This window comes from Staurois parvus, unplaced genomic scaffold (assembly GCF_062004578.1).
Source record: "Staurois parvus isolate SC_StPar_1 unplaced genomic scaffold, SC_StPar_1.0 ptg000085l, whole genome shotgun sequence".
NCBI classification, from domain to species: Eukaryota; Metazoa; Chordata; class Amphibia; order Anura; family Ranidae; genus Staurois; species Staurois parvus.
The window spans coordinates 852,300-873,779 of NW_028317881.1; the positions used below are offsets into that span (position 1 = coordinate 852,300).

At 40.2% G+C, this 21,480-nt stretch overlaps 1 protein-coding gene across 2 annotated transcripts in view; it reads right to left on the bottom strand.

The window, feature by feature from the left end:
• The window catches only part of JADE2 (jade family PHD finger 2), a 479,241-nt gene that overhangs the window by 319,962 nt on the left and 137,799 nt on the right, over positions 1-21,480 (bottom strand). The window contains exon 4 of one of the 2 annotated variants that reach the window (XM_089669945.1): positions 15,621-15,709. The exons of the other annotated variant lie outside the window; for it this stretch is intronic. Within the exon in view, the coding sequence (XP_089526071.1) occupies positions 15,621-15,709 (89 nt within the window). The remainder of the gene's footprint in view (positions 1-15,620; positions 15,710-21,480) is intronic. 2 annotated transcript variants of the gene reach the window in all.

The following is a 21,480-nucleotide window of genomic DNA, read 5'->3' on the forward strand; positions in this document are numbered from 1 at the left end:
GTCTTTTTTTCCCCATGAATTGATCTTTATTTTGGTGGTATTTGATTGCCTGTGCGTTTTTTATTTTTTGTGCTATGAAAAAAAATCCTGACAATTTTGAGGAAAAAAAAAACAATATTTTTGACTTTTTGCTATTAAACATGTCCAGTAAAAAAAAATGTAAAATCTAATTTCGTCATAAATTTAGGCCAAAATGTATTCTGCTACATGTCTTTGCTAAAAAAAAATCCCAATACGTGTAAATTAATTGGTTTACACGAAAGTTATAGTGTTTGCAAATGGCGGTATATATACTGGGGTTTTTTTTACTAGTAATGGCAGCAATCAGCAACTTATAGCGGGACTGCGGTGGGCATTCTGATACTAGAGGAACTGACTTGGTGTTACTGACATCCCCAATGACACCAATACAGTGATCAGTGCTAAAAAAAAAACACCGACACTGTACTAATGGCACTGGGCAGGAAGGGGTTAACATGAGAGACTATCAAAGGGTTAACTGATTGCTGTTTTATTATGTGCTGTGTCTGTGTGCTTTACTCTAAGCACACTGCTTTGCATGGCTGTGCTGTGCACAGCCATGCAAAACAGTGTGCACAAGCTGACAGGGAGGAGAAATTTTTTGTTTTACAGCATACCCCACTAGTAATTCCCTGCTTATTTCTTCCTTTTGAAGCTCCAGCAATAGGGATTCCACCTCCCCCTTGCCCCATTTGCAATACCGTCACTCATGTTCAAAAGCAAATCATTCTTGATATACAGGCAAACCCCACCTACTCTTCTACTCCCCCTATCACTCTGATACAAAGAATACCCCTGGATATTTTCCAGCCAGTCATGTGAGATGTCAAACCATGTTTCTGATATTCCCACAAAGTCAAAATCCTCCTTGTGCATCAGCAGCTCCAGTTCTTCAATTTTGTTAGCTATACTTCTAGCATTTGTGTACATGCCACTCATTTTTATACGGCTGCATATTATTTCTTCATTAGTTGTTCTGTGGCTGTGATTATGTTTTGCCAACCCACTTTCCCCTTGTTTAGGTATAATGGTTATACTCCCACTAATGCTTCCATTAGCACCCTCTGACATTTGCTCACTGCTAGCTATTGCTTCCTCCCTCCCCCCCACCACCTAGTTTAAAAGCTCCTCCAGCTTTTTGGCCATCCTCTCCCCCCAACAGAACTGCACCCTCCCCCATTTAGGTGCAGTCAGTCCCTACTATTAAGCCGGTAACTGACTGAGAAGTCAGCCCAGGTCTCCAGAAACCCAAAACCCCCTTTCCTACTGGATACAGGATCTTAGTGTTGGACCATGGGACATCCAAAAGCAGTCCAACTGAGGGGTGATAACACAGCAAACAGCCCCAACATGCCCACATAACAAATAAATCAAAACAAGGGCTTGATAAAGAGCAGCTTGACACACTTTATGTCCAAACCTGTCATAAGATGAAGCCTAAACATCCAATTTGTAAAACAAACATATGATTATAAAACCAGGTGGCAGTCTAGTAATTCTGTGAAATAAAATTCCTGATGCTGAAAGGCTGGGGAAGTACCAACATATCGGGTTATGCGTGATTTGTCTAATTCACTTGGAAATAGTGGAACAAGGGGCTCTCAGGAATGACAAAACGTGAAGCCAAATGTCTTAAACTTGTAGCTGAGCAATAGAAACACAAAGAGCATTCCACATCCAGACAGTATAGAAATATTTCCCTGGTATGTTTCTGAGCAGGACATACAGATAGAAGAACAATGTCCTAGTTAAGGTGGAAGGAGGAACCTTCTTTGAATAGAAAAAAAGGTCTTAAGCCTCAAGGCAACCTTAGAGGAAGGGCTCTTTCAGGATAACATTGCTAACTCGTAGAATTGACAGCAATGAGAAAGGCAACCTTTTGAGTGAGGGTAGACGGGAATATCACTGAAGCTTTTGAAGGACTGAGAGAACCAAGTTGAGATTCCATGGTGTCATTGGGAAGTGCACAGGGAAAGCAATGTGAGTGACACCCCACACAAAGGCATTTACTAAGGAGTAGGAGGCAAGCAGTTTTGGAAAAGAATAGCTAGGGTTGATATTTGACTTTTGAAGATGCTCAAGGCCAAATGCTGATCCAGGCTGGATTAGAGAAAATATAGGATCTGTCATATGGAGTATTTCGTGGGATGGAATGTCCTAATCTCACACTACAAAAAAGTAGGCATTCCAGATGCAATAGTAGGTTTTATAGGAAGTCCGTTTCCCAAGTTTCAAGAGCACAGGGATGAATGAAGAAGACTGTGGACAGAGCAGTATCCAAAATCAAGCTCAGATACTACAAGTGATGAGTCAGATCAAGTGCAAATTTCTGGAGAAATATGATCCATTCCAATCTCTCCAGGGTCTACACTGCTGGTCAGACTCTGGCTGGCAGAGTCTGTACTGACTGTTCCATTAGTAGAAGATCATCCAAATATTCCATGATGGAGATACCATGACAAAAAAAAAAAAAACACACACACATGTAGAGTTGATGCAGTGGGAAAATGGGGATGTGCAAGCAGGTATCCATACAGTTCACAGAAGCCAAAAGATCCCCCGCTTGCAGTTGAAGGGGAGCAATGAAAAGACCAACCAAGCAGAAACCATGCAGAATTTTTTAACTTGATGTTTGCACTGCAGAAAATATTCACACCCAGTACTGTCCCCATGCCTCCCTTTTTCTGGTGAAAAGGTTTGAGTAGAAACCCTAAAATCACCTTCTTCTAGAACAAGAGCTATAACCTCTTGAGAGGGAAGCTGCTGGAGACATGCATATACAGTGGGTATAGAAAACAATCACCACCTTTAAAATAATGACATTTTGTTGCTTTGCAGCCAGAAATTAAGAAAGACAGTTTTTGTTTGATCCAGCTGTATTTACTCAGTGCAGCTTATAACATTCAAGTGTAAGATATAACACCAACATGTATAAAAAAATAAAATAAATAAAAATTCAAAAACAGAATCAAATAGTTAGAAAAAAGAATCACCCCCCCCCCCTCCTAAACTTAACTTGTAACCTCAGACGTAGCTACTCATCATCTCAATGGCACACAAAGCCATTTGACTTTCATCTGTGATCAGCTGTTGTCATTTTGATTAGCTCAGCATGCAAAGAGCTTTCCTGGAGCATTTCAGTCCCTGGTAGAGAAACTGAAGCAAACAATCAACTATGGGTTGCAAGGCACTGTCAAAAGAGTCCGGGATAAAGTTGTGGACAGCCACAAGTCAGGAAATGGATACAAAAACATTTCAAATGCTTTATCAATGCCAAGAAGCACAGTGAAGTCTATTATTAAGAAGTGGAAGGCATTTGTATTTGGTACAACACAGACCCTCCCTAAATCAGGATGTCGCTCCAAACTACATGAGAGAGCCAGGAGGAAAGTGGTCAGAGAGGCTACCAAGAACAACTCTGAAGCAGTTGGAGAAATTTATGACAAAGAGTGGTCATTGTGTGCATGTGACAATATCACAAATTATCCACAAGTGCAGCTTGTATGGGAGGGTTGCAAGAGAAAAGCTACTCCTCAAGAAAAGGCCACATGCAGTCACAACTGATCTTTGCCAAAATGCACCTTGAAGATTCTGAGGCCACATGGAGAAAGGTGTTATGGTAAGAGGAGACTAAAATTTAATTATTTGGCCTCAACACTAAGCCATATGTCTGGTAGAAATCCAATACAGCTCACCATCTAAATAACACCATTCCTACAGTAAAGCATGGCTGTGGTAATATCCTGTTATAGGGGGTGTATCTCTGCAGCAGGGACAGGAGCACTTGTCAGGATAGAAGGAAATATGGATGTGGCAAAATACCGTCAAAATTATTCAGGAAAATCTGCTGCCCTCTGCCAGAAAGTTGTCAAAGGGAAGGTTTACCTTAATTAAAGCAAAAGGTAGTTCAAAAAAATACTGACACAAGGGGGGGATCCTTTTTCCAACTCTGTGATTCTGTTTTTAATTTTGTTTTTTCTGACATGTTGGTGTTATGTCTTTCACTTGGATGTTATAGGTTGCACTGTGTATATACAGCTGGATAAAACAAAAACTGTGTCTGTCTTCATTTCAGGCTGCAAAGCAACAAAATGTCATTATTTTAAAGGGGGGGGGGGGTGATTCTTTTCTATAACCTCTGTACATCTACCTGCCTTTGCAGAGAAGTTGTCAAATTTGTCAGTATAAAGCAAGGTGGAGGCAGAGACCAAAATCCCAGTTTGTAGCCCTTGGATACTACATGTTCTCTCCCCAAGCATTTGGGATGTACTATGACCAGATGGTCACAAAAGCGGATAGTGAGAGGAGAGTGTTGTTTTCAGACTTGGCAGGTTTGAGGGTCTAGTTCTTATGGAAGAACTGTGTTCTGGACTTTGACTTGGACCCAGAGGCCTGAGAAGAAAAAAAAAAGTAATTTCTTTTTTTTTGTCTCAGGTGCCAAAGACTTCGCTTTGTTTTCTTGGAGAAAGGTATACTATTACCCCCATTATTTCCTTGATAAAGGTGTCCAAGAAGTCACCAGTCAGAGGGCATCCTCAAAAGACACTTCTTGCACGTAAGTTCATATATCCTGGATATTTGGCAAAGAGTATAAGTATAATCCACCAACATATTAGCACAAGGTTGTGGACATAAGCTCTCGTTGTTGTAGGACAGATGGGTCAGTCAGAAAAGATTGACTACAACCAATGTTAAACTCACTGGCTTATAATTGCCAGTTTCCATCTTACTGTCCTTCTTGTGGATAGGTACAATATTAGCTGTCCGGCAGTAATGGGGACTTCTCCTGTTAGAAGAGATTAATTTAAAAAGATCAGTTAATGGTCCACTTTTCTATGTTTCTATGAAGCTGCTGTCCTGGGAAATGCAATGAACTGGATTGTATATAGTGCTTGAAATGCTAGTAAATATTTGGGTTTTAATTCCCCCCAGGTCTGGTTGTGAAGTTTATATTTTTGCAGTCCAATTCACACACCACATGCTAGGTTCTGGACTAGTTTGAGGTTTCTGTGTTTATCCAGTACCCCACAGTAGGGAAAGGAACTCCACTCCCTTGGGCAATTTATGCTGCCAGTGTTCTGCATCTTTTGGAGTAAACCATTTAATGTTTACAGAATTGGTTCAGCACCTTTTGCTACTGAAGGACGGTTATTTTGCAAAACATGCTGACCAGTTTCACAAGGATGAAACGTGATATACTATGTTGGATTGATATTTGAAGTATAGGGGAGAGGGGATGTTTTTCCATCACCTAGTACTTGGTGCAACTAGGTTTGTTTTAATGGTTTTAAAATGACATACAATACAGAGGTGACTATTTTTTTTTAGAAAAAAAAAAATGTGTGAATTATATATATAGTGTATTGATGCATTATAGAATTTTTCTGTTGAGATGTGTTTACTCAGTGATGTGCCTCATACAGTGCCTTGAAAAAGAATTCATACTCATTGAAATGTTCCACATTTTGTTATGTTACAACCAAAAACGTAAATGTATTTTATTGGCATTTTATGTGACCAACACAAAGTGACACATAATTGTGAAGTAGAAGGAAAATGATAAATGGTTTTCACATTTTTTTTTTACAAATAAATATCTACAAAGTGTGGAGTGCATTTGTATTCAGACCCCTTTACTCTGATACCCCTAATTAAAATCTAGTGAAACCAATTGCATTCAGTAGTCACCTAATTAGTAAATAAAGTCCACCTGTGTGTAATTTAATATCAGTATAAATACAGCTGTTCTGTGAAGCCCTCAGAGGTTTGTTTGAGAACATTAGTGAATAAAGAGCATCATGAAGGCCAAGGAACACACCAGACAGGCCAGGAATAAAGCTGTGGAGAAGTTTAAAGCAGGGTTAGGTTTAAAAAAAATCCCAAGCTTTGAACATCTGATGGAGCACTGTTCAAGCCATCATCCGAAAATGGAAAGAGTATGGCACAACAGAAAACCTACCAAGACATGGCCGTCCACCTAAATTGACAGGCCGGGCAAAAAGAGCATTAATCAGAGAAGCAGCCAAGAGGCCCATGTTAACTCCGGAGGAGCTGCAGAATGTGGTAGAATCTGTCCACAAGACAACTATTAATCAGCCACTCCACAAATCTGGCCTTTATGGAAGAGTGGAAATAAGAAAGCCATTGTTTAAAGAAAGCCATAAGAATTCCTGTTTGCAGTTTGCGAAAAGCTTTGGGGGGGGGGGGGACACAGCAAACATGTGGAAGAAGGTACTCTAGTCAGATGAGACCAAAATTGAACTTTTTCTGCTAAAAGCAAAACACTATGTGTGTTGAAAAACTAACACTACAAATCACCCGGAAAAAAACATCCTCACCGTGAAACATGGTGGTGGCAGCATCATGTTGTGAGGGTGCTTTTCTTCAAAAGGGACAGGGAAGCTGATCAGAGTTGATGGGAAGATGGATGGAGACAAATACACAGCAATCTTAGAAGAAAACCTGTTAAGAGACTGCAAAAGACTTGAGACTGGGGCGGAGGTTCACCTTCCAGCAGGACAATAACCCTAAACATACAGCCAGTGCTACAATGGAATGGTTTAGATCAAAGCATATTCATGTGTTGGAATAGCCCAGTCAAAGTCTAGACCTAAATCCAATTGAGAATCTGTGGCAAGACTTGAAAATTGCTGCTCACAGATGCTCTCCATCCAGTCTGACAGAGCTAGAGCTATTTTACAAAGAAGAATGGGCAAAAATGTCACTCTCTAGATGTGCAAAGCTGGTAGAGACATACCCAAAAAGACTTGCAGCTGTAACTGCAACGAAAGGTGGTTCTACAAAGTATTGACTCAGGGGGGCTGAATATAAGTGCATGCCACACTTTTCCGATATCTATTTGTAAAAAATTTTGAAAACCATTTATCATTTTCCTTCCACTTCACAATTATGTGCCACTTTGTGTTGGTCTATCACATAAAATCCCAAAAAATACATTTACATTTTTGGTTGTAACATGACAAAATGTGGAAAATTTCAAAGGGTATGAATAGTTTTTCAAGGCAGTGTATATAGTCCCATGGGCAAAATAATATTGTGTATTGTAAAGTGTGCGACCAATGTTATGATGTAACACTTGGTCATTCACCTGAGACTGAGAGGAAGAGTTTTGAAAAAAAAAAAAAAAAAAGAAAAGTTTACATTGTAGGGAATATAATTCAAATACAGCAGCGGACTTTAACAATAATGGTCAGAAGCATACAGGGTGCCCCTGTCTTATCTGTCTCTGATGATGGACTGTATTGCATATAAAGACCAGGCTTTCAATAGGGATGAACCACGGCTTGGACCTGTGTAGCACCCTGTGGCTGACTACACGTGTTGCACTAAATGCCAAGGTAAGCGATCATGTAGGATCCAGTGTTCAGAGCAAAATTATAAGTCATTCCCACATTGTGGGGTCTGGGTATTTCTCCCAAGTTTTACAGAGGTTGCACAGATCTGGATGCAGTGCTTGTATTTGTGACATTAGAAGACAGTGAGGAGTTCACTGAAGAATCCAAAGATAAAACAGAAAAAAATAAAAATAACTAGTTAGAATACTTCATGAAGGAGAAGAGGTTCATCACCTTAGGACAGTAGCACAAAACTGAGGAATAACAGAGTGGGAGAGAGTTATAGGGGAAGCACTCAGGGGGGCATGTCCTCAAAAGCTTTGTCAGTGTTCAATCACCTGAAAGTACAACCTATAACCCATGGTCTATGAATACTTTGCCTGTGTACTGTATATTTGAGATATAATATTTTATATATATATATATATATATATATATAATTTTTTTTTTTTTTTGAGATATAATATTTCATGATTGTTCAGTGCAGTGCCCACCCCTCAGTCAAACTGACAGGTGGGCAACACAGCAAACACCAACAGGCCCACATAACAAAAAGAACAAGGCATCTTGGAAGAGATGCTATGGCCCCTACACAGCCCTGATCTCCACATCACTAGGATTGTCTGGGATTGTGTGAAATGAGCAGTGGCAATAGTGAGTGCTCTCCGTAATAGCAGCTGATACACTCAGATAACACATAAAACCTCTGGAATATAATAAATAATAATAAAGTGCAGCGCTAAGTAAGTATTAGAAAAGTCACAATCTGATTCAATATGCAGTCGATGCTATGAATAGTGCCAGTAAATGTATCTTTCTTTATGATGCTCCAAGCAAAAGATAAAATTATGCGCTTACTAGAAGCGCATAGATCATGCGCATTGATATATCCAAAAACCAGGAGCGTCAGGGTAAACAGGTATGCATCTGGGGCATCCATCTCCTAATGGGCAGCTCAGCAGTAACTGGGTGATTTATGTTCCAGAGGCCTCCTTTATGGATCAGCAGGGTCAGCAACCTGATTACAGGATTTCCCCCTCTCTGGATGGTGAAGAACTTCTCATGGTCTGCATCCTTAAAGACTCTGTTGAGCTTCCCCTCCTCCTGGATCTCCTTGAATTTATTCACCACGAAGGAGCGAAAGATCTGCTCTATGATGGCGACCAACATAGAGCAGATCTTCCACTCCTTCGTGCATACCTGCTTACCCTGACGCTCCTGGTTTTTGGATATCTCAATGCGCATGATATATGCGCTTCTGGTAAGCACATAATTTTATCTTTTGCTTGGAGCACCATAAAGAAGGATACGCTTCCCGGGACTATTCATAGCATCGACTGCATATTGAAACAGATTGTGACTTTTCTTATACTTACTTAGCGCTGCACTTTATTATTATTGATTGTGTGAAGTGACAGAACCAAAATAGCCAAACTAAATCCACAGAACTGTGGTTAGTTCTTCTAGATGAGTGGAACAATCTTCGTCCTGATATCTATCTCCTGATAGCTGATGAATTAGAATTAGTGACCTACACCAGCTGAAATATGAGTTTTGTGTGGATAAAGCCTATAATAAAAAAATGTTTTTTTCTTAAAACATAGGTTAAAAAAGGCTTGGAAGCTATTATACATATATATTGTTATTCCAATATGAGATTTAATGCTGAAGCTATAGTTTAAATACAAGACTTACGAGAAATAAAATACTAAACTCAATTCCTCATGGTCCTTACAGCACATTTTAGAGAGGCACATGTGATAAAAAAAAATGTTTAAAAATTCCAATCTGAATATTGTATATAAAAGAGAACACTATCTGCAGACAGGAAATCCTGCATCAGCTAATCCACTTAGGGTCTAATCGACATGCTTTTCACTACCGAATTGCCTAAGATTGGGCCAGAAAAAACTACTCAATTATCCTACTGAAACTCTTCTGAATTATTTATGAATGCTGAATAAATGTTAAATTGGACACTGATGAACAAGAGGCTGGGGAGAATGGAGTAAATTTGGGCAAAAAAGGGAAATCAACATTTCTTTTTTACTACAACTGTTTACTATTTCTTGGGTTCTGCAGAAATGTACACATTGTCTATAAAAACCCGGCTGCTTAGCAACGCAGCTTTTTACGGTCTTGCATGGGTGATGTTAATTGCTATAACAAACAATGTGAGCAACTGTTTAGGAAGCTCAAACACAAATGTAATAAGCAGTACTGGTGTTCATGATAATGAAATGATTGCAACTGCTCAAAAAAGCAGGACAGGGGCTTTTAAAGAGCCGTTTGTTGAAACAAGGTAAAGAAAAATAGTCACAATTTACCCTGAAAAACGAAAGCCAATAAATAAGTAATAACTGCAATCAATTACACAAAAGGTTGGTAAAATAAAAAATGAAATGTATGCCATATCAGTTAGAATACTGTGATATCTGCCATTATTTTTAGTAATGACTAGGCATCACTGACTTCTGCAATGTCAATTGTTCAAGACTTTTGTAGCTTTGGTGCATTCAGTGAATGTGCAGTCAAATAACTGGCCCTTCGTCCTGTAGAAACAAGGTTTATTTTGTACAGCATTCTCAGTGTTTTTGTACTGGAATGGGCAGTGTTTAGCACACAAATTACTAAAAAATTGAACCTCAAGACACCAAAAGGTAGAAAAAACGTTTTTGTGGCTTGGAAACCTGAAAAGTATTCAAGTACTTTGTTAAGGCAAAATGAAGGAAGCATATCCCCAAACTCTTCACAGATTGGTAAAGGGATTTACAGCAATCTTTTATACCAGTGCTTCTTTCATATTCACACACCTCACTAAAAAAAAAAGAAACAAAAACCTTTTTTTTTTACAAAAACTATCAATGGACACTGCATAGCTGTAAAATCTTTTCTTTTTTTTGTGTAGCACTAATCCTAGTTTCCGTCATACTCTCTTCTATAATATGGATGGCTTAGCCAAAAAGGCTACCAGTCTTTGATCTTCTGCTTATTTCTTTGGAAGTCTCTTCTCCCATGTTTTTATTAGGCACTTCAGACCTAGGGACTCCAAGGGGAAATGTGAAAATCACATGATATAGATCCTCCATGCCATTATTTGTAAATATAGTAAACACCCCCTCGGTATAGAGTTTAGGGAGTGTCAGTTCCTTGCCACAGTCAACCATAAGAAAGTTTTGCTAAGTTAAGCTCACAAATGATCGCCTCCAAGTTTGCCACACCGAATCTCTAGCAGTGTCAAACCATGGAAGGGAAGAACGAAAAGATTGGGTAAGAGCAAACAATATAACTAGGCATGGATCAAAACAGGTGGCGTTCAACTAAAACTGGAGGACAGCAGAGGTTGAAGAAGACCATTCAAGCAAAGCCATGTCACAAGCAAAAGGGTAAGGCAAACAAATAGAAAAAAAACTCAGGAAGAATGTCCAGCTAGGGGTCAGGTATGTGACAACTGAAACCTGGAACCAAGCGAAGAAAAAAATCTGGTTTCCAGAAGACACAGGTATAAGAGTTGTGGTGCTGGTAATTGGCATAATGCACCACAAAGGTGAAAGAAGCCTCATATATCCTTTGGAACTAAACACATCAGGTACAGGTAAGGAGATGGCAGAAAGAGAAGAGAGAGAGAGAGAGAGAGAGAGAGAGAGAGAGAGAGAGACAGAAGCATGTTACAGGGACAGAGGAAGCCGTCACAGCTGGGATACGTGCTAGGCCAAACACTTAGAGGGTCTTCTGGGCATGCTTGGGCAGAATTGAAAGTGTACAGATACTCAAAGCTATGTTAACAGTCTTGGCGGTAAATATAAATAAAAAGTAATAGAAGAGCTAATATAGGTGTCCTTTTATCATGCAGCAGTAAATGACCGCTGCTCAGTTCTCTGGCATTCTCAGAGGAGACAGTGCTCCTCTGAATGCCTGCTCATGAAGCGGTGTAGATCACTTCTCCTAATGAGTGAAGCGACCTACAAACACTTTGAACTGTAGAAAACAGCTGCTGTTACTGTAATCTCACGAGATTACAGTAAGAGATCAGTCAAAAACACAGTTTATGAAGCAGTGGCAAATTACCACTGCTTCATTTGCGATCTCCCCGATTCTCTGCTTCTGGGCTGGAGAATCTGGAGGGAGAATTTTCACACAGATCGCCAGTGAAGGGCTGATATCGCTCCTTCATACACTGACTGTCAGTGACAGATTCTCTGTGTGCACAGATGATCAGCAGAGAACATGTTCTCCGCTGATCATCTGTTTCCTAAACACTAATGATCTGAGATCAGCAACGATCCTCAGGATTGCCACTGATCTCAGTTTCATAAAAGGATGCCATATTTGCATTTTCTGGAGAACATTTCTCAAGGTTTCCATACCTAACAGATACTTGTTCCTGTGATCTCTGCTGAATGACAGGATCAGAATTCAGATTACCTGATATTTCCCTTCAGAGGATGACCAAAGCCATTTATCTTTTTTTTTTTTTTTCCAAGAAATGTTAATGATTTCAGCTATTCAATTACTCAATTACTCTTTTATAGTCATCCAGGCAAGCCATTGCATATTGGATGAGGTGAGAGTTTCCCTCTAAAGGTAAGAATCCTAGACTATGCACAGCTCTGAGGTTGGTTCACAAAAAAAAAAAAAAACATGCTCATTAGGGAAAAATAACATACGCAAACTGAATCCCTTTCTGAAATTCATTTTCAACTGTTTAGTAGAATGGATCCACGAATATAAAGCAAAACCTCACCTTCTGTGACAGTGCTTTCTTAATTTGTATAAAAAATTTACAATTCTTATTAATTTCATTAAATTAGCTTAACTGCTTTATAATCCTGACCAACATCCTTTGTGAGTAATCCCTACTATGATTTCACATCGCCTGTAATTACTTCCAAAGTATTTACAATATTTCCTGGCACAACCTATTCCACATTACGTTTACATCACAGAGGGGTCTGTTACTGTTGATTTAGAAGCACAAAAGTTTAAAGCGGTATTAAACCCAAAAGAAAACATTATATTGCAGCTTACCAATTCTTACATGTGAAGCGTGCATTAGTTTTCTTCTTTAGGATTTCTTCCCTTTATTTTCCCCTGGTGATCTAGCCAGCAAGTCTGTTATATTTCAACAGAACAAGCTATCCAGTAATTGTATTGTGATGAGACAAACTATTTACCACTAACAGGGGTACTTATAATGATCAGCTTTCATTTATTCATGTAACATTTTTACTCACAAATGATTCATTTTTCTTTCAAGCAACAGGTTGAACAAAACAAAATGACTTGATTTCCCAATCCCCACAATACCTTTGTATTCTGACAGCATAGAGACATTCACACCATCATCGGAATACACTGATCAATGTCTTAAAGACTAATCAATCAAAAGACAGAGTTCTTTGGTAATAGTAGCAGTGGACATTTTTACTTTCACAAATTTTTTATGTTGAGTTGAAAAAGATGAACCATACAGAAAAGAAAATTGCAGTGCAAACATTGAGCAATATATGGTGAATTTGAATTTCCACTGACTTTGGAAGATACAAAAAAGGCTCTGCTAGTACTTACAATGCCATTACTGTACGTATAATGCACAGGAAGAACAGCAAGGAATTACATAAATCCAACCATATGAGTGTACATCTCTGTTTAATTTAAGGTACAAAAGGGAGAGGTGATTATGATTGGAGAGGTCCTAGCCCTTAGGAAGGAAAAGGAGCTCTTTTGTAGATCACCCAAGAAAAGGATGTAGAAATTAAAGTTATAAAGAAAGGAGGTAGGAGAGAGAAGAAAGATCAGTTAGTTTCCATTGGAGTTAACCTGTCACCCAGGGCGGGAAGCCGACCTAAGCAATAAAAGAGATATTCACCTCCCGAACCCAGGGTTCCCAGATACTCTCAAACTCCTGGAGAATACTAACCGGCCTTCAATGGAGCATTATCCAAGAAAGTTTCTATCTTGTTGCTTTAAGGAAGACTGTAGGGTGTTTCCAAGATCAGGCAATAGTTATATTAGCTCCCAAGAGGATAAAAAAAGATTAGCCTCTGCGTGTTCTTAGGTGCTTTAACAATGGGCATGTTAAGCAATGTGATCTGTGAGGATTGTGGGAAAGCAGTACATTTACATATTAAATGAAAAATGTTATTCTAATAGCCACATATCATGGGGCAAGTCCACCAAGTGTGGAGCACAGTGCCTAGGAGTTCACATCCACTGGAACATAGGGGGAGGAAGATGGATAAAAATTTAACTAGGCATGTGGGAACCAAGTATATCTATCCATCTAGTCACAAGTTTTAAGTTCGCTTTGATCAAGGTGACGTTCATAATACCTTTGAAGGAGTGAAAACATCCCCCATTCCTTGGACAGTTCCTTTTCTCATTACAACATATAGGGGAGTTTATCAGGATTATCGGCAAGTGACTTATAAATGATGGAGATTCCTCCTCTCTGTTCTGAGATTTGCACACACCATTGTTCATAGGCTGAGATCCGAGGTGGCTCAGATTTGTCCTTCCATAAGGAATTTAGAAAGTGAGAGATTTGCATAAAACAAAACCTCTCTGGGGCATCTCTAAATTGCTCAAAACCCAAGGCTAGTGGTCCAGTTGATTTGAAAAAGTGACCTATTCTGTACAGTCCTTTGTTTAACAACCATTGGAAGGCTGTGATATCCATTCCTGGAGGAAAAAGAGGGTTATGGAATAGACGCAAGGGGGCAGAGGTAGGAAATAAGTGAAGTATTGTCCCTGAGATCATCCCAGAGTGCCAAAGAATGGGAAAGGGGAAGAGCCATGATTGGGGGACAACTTTTAGAAGGGCTCCAGAAGAGGAAGTCTACAGTGTGGTGAGGGACTGACTGTCTTTACATATAAACCCACAACGGACAGCTGAGCCAATTTTGCTGAGCGGTAGTACCAAAGTAGGTTAGAGAGACCCAAACTCCCTTGGGTACGGGACCTATAAAGAACTCTCTTAGCTAACCAGTGGCCTTTTGATCCCCATATGTATTGAATAATCTTGGCCTGAAAGCCTAATAAATGGGTCCTGAAGATTGGTATAGGGAGAAAGCGAAAAAAGGTAAAGGGGTCGGGGTAGTAGCGTAATTTTTATTGTGTTGATCCTGCCCAACCAGGAGAGATCATGTTGTGACCACTGTTGGAGGTCGGCCTCAAGTGTTTTAAACATTGGAGGGAAATTAGCCTTACATAACTGATTGATGCTAGGGGTGAGCTGAACAACCAGTTATGAAATAGCCATTTCGTTCCACGTAAAAGAAAAATGATTTTTTTTAGAGATTCAGCTAGCAAGGGGGTAGTAGATATATTTAACGGCGATAACATCAGCATATTTATATGAAGGCCAGAAATCTGTCCAAACTCATCAAGCAAACAGATAATATTGGGAGTCGAGACTAGTGGTGAAAATACGAAGATGATGAGATCGTCTGAGAATAATGCACATTTATGGGTCTGGGGACCACACCTGAGCCAAAGAATATCATAATGAGTTCCAATTGCTAATGCAAGGGTTTCTATTGCTATTCCAAGGATCAGGGGGTACAGTGGACAACCTTGTCTAGTGCTCTTTCCAATGACTATTGGGTTAGAGTAGTAAATCACTGCATCACAAGGAATACAATTGCATGGTCTGTCCATACTGTGTCTCTGATTAAGGACTTGAGGATTAAGGGAATCTTGGAAACTGAGATGAAAATGTGATCAATCCTAACACAGGTCTTACGAGGGCACAAGAAGTGTGTATAGTCTTTACTACCCCTTCAGAATGGGGTGCTATAGTCTGGAACATGAAGGTGAAAAACTGAGCCTGGTCCTATTAGGGGCTTAGTAGGTATAAGGGTAAAGAGTCTTTCATGAAGAGTTCCTTTCAATAGTAAGTAGTGTCCCTTGGGGTCTTTAATTTCTAGTATTAGTGAGAAGGAAACCCGTTTGGAGATGAAGATTGCTACTCCTCTTGTTTTGTCTTGAGCATTAGCTAAGCGGAATACAGGATATTTTTGGTGTATAAACGAAGGACTGTACTGTCTAGGGAATTGTGTCTCCTGTACCAGGAGCACATCTACCTTTTGAGAGTGGTAGTACTGAAAAAAGTTACAATGTTTAACAGGGGAATTCAGTCCCTGGGTTTTATGAGAGACAATTCGTAGAGGTAAGTTAGTTTGATCGCACTTAGCCATGGAACAGAGGGGGGGGAGAGAACTCCACTAAAATACAGTCACTTACCGAGATACCCCTTAGGAACTGAAAGGGATACATCTGCTTCATGAACCTTAGGAGTAGGATCCGCAAAGTGAAGAAGGATGACGCCTGACCTGCAATCAAAGAAAAGAAAGAGAAAGAAAAGAACACAGAGAAAAAGTAAAGAGAACATAACCCTGAACAAAACCCAAGAGCAGGGGAGGACCTTCTATTCCCTGCTCAATAGCCCAACCATAGCACCGAATCCTGCATGGGAACACAGAAACCTGCTTAGAAGAGAATGATGAGTAATATCTTCAAAGCGGGTGAAGGAGCAGGACTACGGTTCTGGCTTAACCATCGTAATACAATTGCCAGAGGCAATGAAATATAGTAACCTATAGAAACAAATAACATTCCTGAGTTTCCTTAGATGGATTCATGGTGAAGACCTAAGAGCCAGAAGAAAAAAAATAGGGGAAAATAAATATTATAAATATAAAAGGAAAAAGGAAAGGGGAAGGATGATGGGCAGGGGAAATGGGCAGAATAATTGTTGAGAGAAATATAGGAGGGGAAAAACAAGCCCCTGCCAGCTGTACCAGATTCACCTGGCCATGAATCCCTCGAGAAGGTATTAAATACCTAATTGTGATATACTCCTTAAGACTGTGTTAAGAGAGCCAAATAATGAAAACTCAATACATAATAATTACCAAATATCTCTGATGAGATCAAAGTTAAAGCATTCAGTACACAGCCCAAGGCTGAACACAACACCCTTAAAGGGGAAAAAAACATTTGAAACAGGTTAAAAAGCTTCCTAATATGCAGAGCATTATACAAACATATAAAAAAAGGGGATAATTGAGAACCCAGAAGGGATGGCCAGGATCAAGGGGGGCGAGAGTCCCTGGACATTTTAGATTTAGATTTTTGCCAAACTGGGGTAAGAGGGCTAGAAGATGTGGCCCCAGAGGATCTACAAGAGGGGGATGACAGTGGAGCTCAAGTAACGATGCCCAGACTAAGGAGCAACTACTCCCATTCTATGAAGGTGGAAAATGTAAAGTGCTTATTCTGATGCACAAACTGGAGACGAAATGGGAAAGCCCACCAGTATTTGATCGCTTTCTGTGAAAGTGCTGTCAGTAAGTGGACATTTTCTGCCTCTCAGCAGTGGACCTTTTTCTGTAAACTGAAAACAGTATTTCAAGAATTGCATAACAACTGTGAAACATGGTGGTTGAAATGTTATGGTTTAGGGTTGCTTTGCTGCTTTAGGGCCTGGGCAGTTTCCAGTCATCAAATCAACTATACGTTCTACATCATATCAAAGTGTGCTTGATATTAATATCAGCCCATCTGTCCAAAAGCTGAAGTGGAACCAGAAATTAGTCATTCAACATGATAATGCAAAACACACTAGCAAATCTAATAAGAAACGGCTCAAAAATAAATAAATGAACAGTTCAAAATACAGGGTTATGGACTGCCCTAGTCAAAGCCCTAATAGGATTCCCATTGATATTTTTAGGGGGACTTTCAAACAGGCAGTTCAGTCAAACATTTTGCAACTGAAGGTATTTTGCAAGTAGTTAAAAATTTTGACTTCAAAAACTGATGAGCAGTTATGTAAAGTGCCTCCAGTTTGTGATGACAAAGGTATACTTCCTTTTTTCCACAGTACACCATTTACATCTATTGACAATTTTGCTGAATAGGTGATTGAAAAGACAATATTTTCCTTGTGTTGTTATTCAAACATATCACCTTTATTTTGATGATTGCCTGTTCAAATATGAAAGTCAAGAATTTCCATGGAATGTACTTACTTTTGCACATGACTATACGTGCAGACATTGTTATTACATCTCTCAATACCACAGTGTAGTGTTTGGCCACCCTTGCAGTATAAAGTTTGCTTGTCATCATACCATAAACCACAATATAAGACACGGGGGGGAAAAAGGTGCTTATTCGCCTGCAGTACTCCTGCTTCTGCTGCCCAGTATCTGCTTTTACAAGAGAGCTAGGTAACAAACCCACACAAAACCATCACAGTTTATGAAGGCTACCATCAGAAGTTTATTAGAATTCATATAGCCACTGTCTAGGTAGAAATATAGCAATGTTTAGTAAGCAATTTCCACCAGATTTTGAGACTGAAATCTGTAGGGACTTTAGGGATACAAAATCTTAAGCCTGGTACACACATTAAAGCCGGCCATAGATGGTTCAAATCACTGCTGGTTTTGCGGGTTGCAGGAAATAAAATTGCTCAATTCCCCCTTTAACACAATGAGTGTTCATCGGTGAATCCCTTCCGCAGAGCCATTGCATTCTCCCAGTGTGAGAATCCGTCCCCGGTGGAGAACACAATGATTACTGCTAGTGGCTATGTGATGGGAGTCACTTTGGGTGGGGGGCCCATGGAACCCAGCTCACTTTAGAGAGGTAGGGAGACCCCTGTCACAGCTCCCCATATCCCTATTATGTGTAAGTCACCCTGTGCCTGTTAGGGGTACTGGCTGATCTGTCCTAATATTGGTTGTGGGGGGTTGTTGCTTGTTTAATACCATGTGGTTGCATCCCATTGTTCTATTGTGTGTCTTGCTTGGGAGCAAACTATTATGGGATGCATGTGTTTATGTGTATGAGCTTAGTGGGGTGTGTCTCCAGCAGCCCTCCCTCCTGATGAGACTGTCTGCTGGTGTGAGGTTTGAATACCTGTGTGTCTCATGTTACTAAGTGTAGATTGCCCAGCCCTCTGTCATTATGCAGGGAGGGGGGATTGTCCCGAGTGTATAAAAAGCCAGTTCGAGTTTCAAATAAAGAGTTCCATGTTCAGACAGATTGGTGTTGTCTAGTCTTGTTTGGTCGGCTGTGGTGTCTATTGTCGGTGTTCAGACGGGGAAACGGTATTATAACGGACGTACCCAAGCGCAGACTGGGTCGGTTCCGTTACAGTCTAATAACTGCTAGCAGTAATCACATGTAAAACCCGACAGGCTGGTTGTACCCAAGTTGATCGATCAATAAACTTGGGTACACTCAGCATGCCCATACATGGTTCGAATCTCCGCCAGTCCCTGCTGAACCGACTGAGATTCCAACTATCTATCAGCTTTAATCTACAAATTTAATGCCACTCTGCAAAAATGCGAGGCAGCCTAATCTTCCATCGTACTCTTACTCAAGTGTCCCTACATAGTGTGGTCTACACATTGTAGAATAAAAACGCATCAGCAAAATATACATATAATTGTGGATGCTTGCTTTCTAGGCCACAGGAAACTGTGGTGAAAGACAGCAATCCAAGATAAGCTGAAAAAGGCTTGGTATTCTCTATTGTAAGCATTAAATTATCAATAATTGCTGCATTTGTCTCAGCCTCTTCCTAGATATCATTTATTTTACTGTGACTAAATTATGGTGGAGTGGTTTTGATGGACCAAATTTTCTTCCTTCTCAGGTTAAAATAGTTGATAGCTTGTAAAATATAAAAGAAAATAATCATTTCTAGCAAATGTCACTTTATAAATATGCTAACTCGGTTACTATGGAAAACACATGGCTATGAAAACACCAAGCAGCTAATGTATAATCACAGGAATTCTGGCCAGTTTTGGTTTGCAGGGAAGCACTTTTTGCAGTGAACAATGGCAGTGGATTGGACAGTGTTAACACAGAGCAGATGTCATTCTCATTAAAACCATTGCGTCACTGTACCTTGGTCAGACAGCAGAAATTTATTGTGGTCTGATTTATTTCAACTTCAAACTAGAAAAAATAAGAAAAACAACTTTTTCAAAACTGACTTTTGTTTGATGGTGTGATGGCACCATTGGGCTCATTAAATAGCTATTTTAGGAAAGAAATAAAAAAAACAATTGCTATGTTCTCCAAGATGCATTGCAATTGTGATTGAATGTCCAGTTAGCATTGAAAATTTAATGCAGTGTAGACCTTTAGGTGCTATAACCATATTGTATGCGGTTTGGATTAAGTTTCGCTAAAATATGGAGGGCCAGCTCACCAAAACCTGCGTGGCTAATGGGTTTGTTCACCTTTACCAAAAAGCTGACTATGCAGATAAGGGGCATCTGTCGATAAAAATAAACTGTACAGCTTTAACTAAAGTTGAAAAATGCCCTTGCTATAGTTGTAGGCCGTTTAAGTACCTTGTGAAGCCTGACTGAAAACTCCAAGGATGTTGCTGGGGCGTTGCGAAGTGAAACCCAGCTATTCCTTTTCACCTTCACCATCACAGGAGTGAGCTCTCAAGCTCTGAGCTTAGAACCACTGCACCGGGGAGAGCAAGCAAATGTAGGAGAGCTTGAATCAGAGAGTTTGCTCTTGTGATGGTGAAGGTGAACAACAACGGCTAGACCTCTTTTATTAATGTTCTGGAAGTTTGAAGGTCAGGCTTTACGAAGTACATAAATGGTCTATAACTATAGCAAGGCTTTATTTAGTTTTGGTCAAAGCTGCACAGCTTGTTTTCATCTGCAGACATCCCTTATCTGAACAGGCAGTTTTTTGGTAAAGGAGAACTAACCATTTAAGCAAATGCAATATCTCTGTCAGGTACAGACAGGACAAACCATAACGGAGAGTTTGCTAAAATACCCTTTAGTAAAATGCAAACTTAAGAGTTCCTTGAGGGACAGTTCATGCCACATGCAAAGCAGGAAAGGCAAGTTCCGTGCGTGTTTCCTGCACCGCAGGGGAGCGCGTTGCCCTCGTGAATGCATGCAGGTGTCAATGAATTGTTAATGGCATGCAGCAGTTTGTGGGCACTAAATAGTACCACAGTACCAATCAATTTGGTGCCAGTGTGTTCTGAAAAAGTAGTGCTTGCCTACCCTTTTCTGCATTCCAGTCAATTGAATAGACTGCAAAACCAGACTGCACGGGAACATGCACATTCCGATGTGAACCAGCCCTCAAAGCATGAATTGTGCAGTTTGTTTGCGATGCAGGCACAATGCACAGATAAACAAAATGTTTTTTCCACCATCACACTGTAACCCACATCAGGAAAAATTCCTAAAAATTGTATTGTTCAAGTGTTGCCCCAAGTGGGCCCTTTAAATCAATGCAATAGGCACCCACAACACACACAGCAATGCATGTGAAAATGCAAGGCTATGAACATTATCAAAAATGTGCATTGCTTTTTACATGGCATTACAAATGATCAATAATGGTTTGTCGTGGGACTTTTTATTTCAAGACTGCAAACTCTCCATCTAATAGATGCATATTCCATTACATTTTTAATTTAGGAATGAGGCCTGTAGTATCACCCCCTATGGATGTTGGAAGCTTGGAAAAACTTTTAGTCATGTCGAATTTTTCACAGCAATACATTGCAAGGGTTCTTAAATGCTATGTGCCATCGCAATGTGTTTAAATATCAATGTCTATAAAGGTTATGTGTAGATACATATCCATGGTGCAGTCATTGCCTACTTGTTCAGCGATGTTATTGCCCAAGCCCAGGACATGTAGTTCCAGGCACCAGGCAGGTAGTTTTTTTTCCAACCTTTAGCCCTGCTGGGGGCAAGCAGCAGGTCTCACCTGTCAGGTGGGAGCATTTGGGCAGCAGTGCTGCTGCCGATTGCTTCCACACAGTGCCAGCCTCCCCCCCCCCATGTGAATCTCCCCCCGCGTGAGGTCTCCTGGGCTCAGCTTGCCTATTTTCAGGCCCAGGACAATTTCACCACCATCCGCTCCCCTCCCCTTCTTGTCCTGACCCGGAAGTGCTGGAAACAGGCAGGGAGGGGAGGAGGAGATAAACAGCGCAATGTTAAATTACACGTTTAAGTCGCCATAAAGCCCCTATTTTCAGGCCCGGGGCAATTTCACCACCATCCGTTCCCCTCTCCTTGTCCTGACC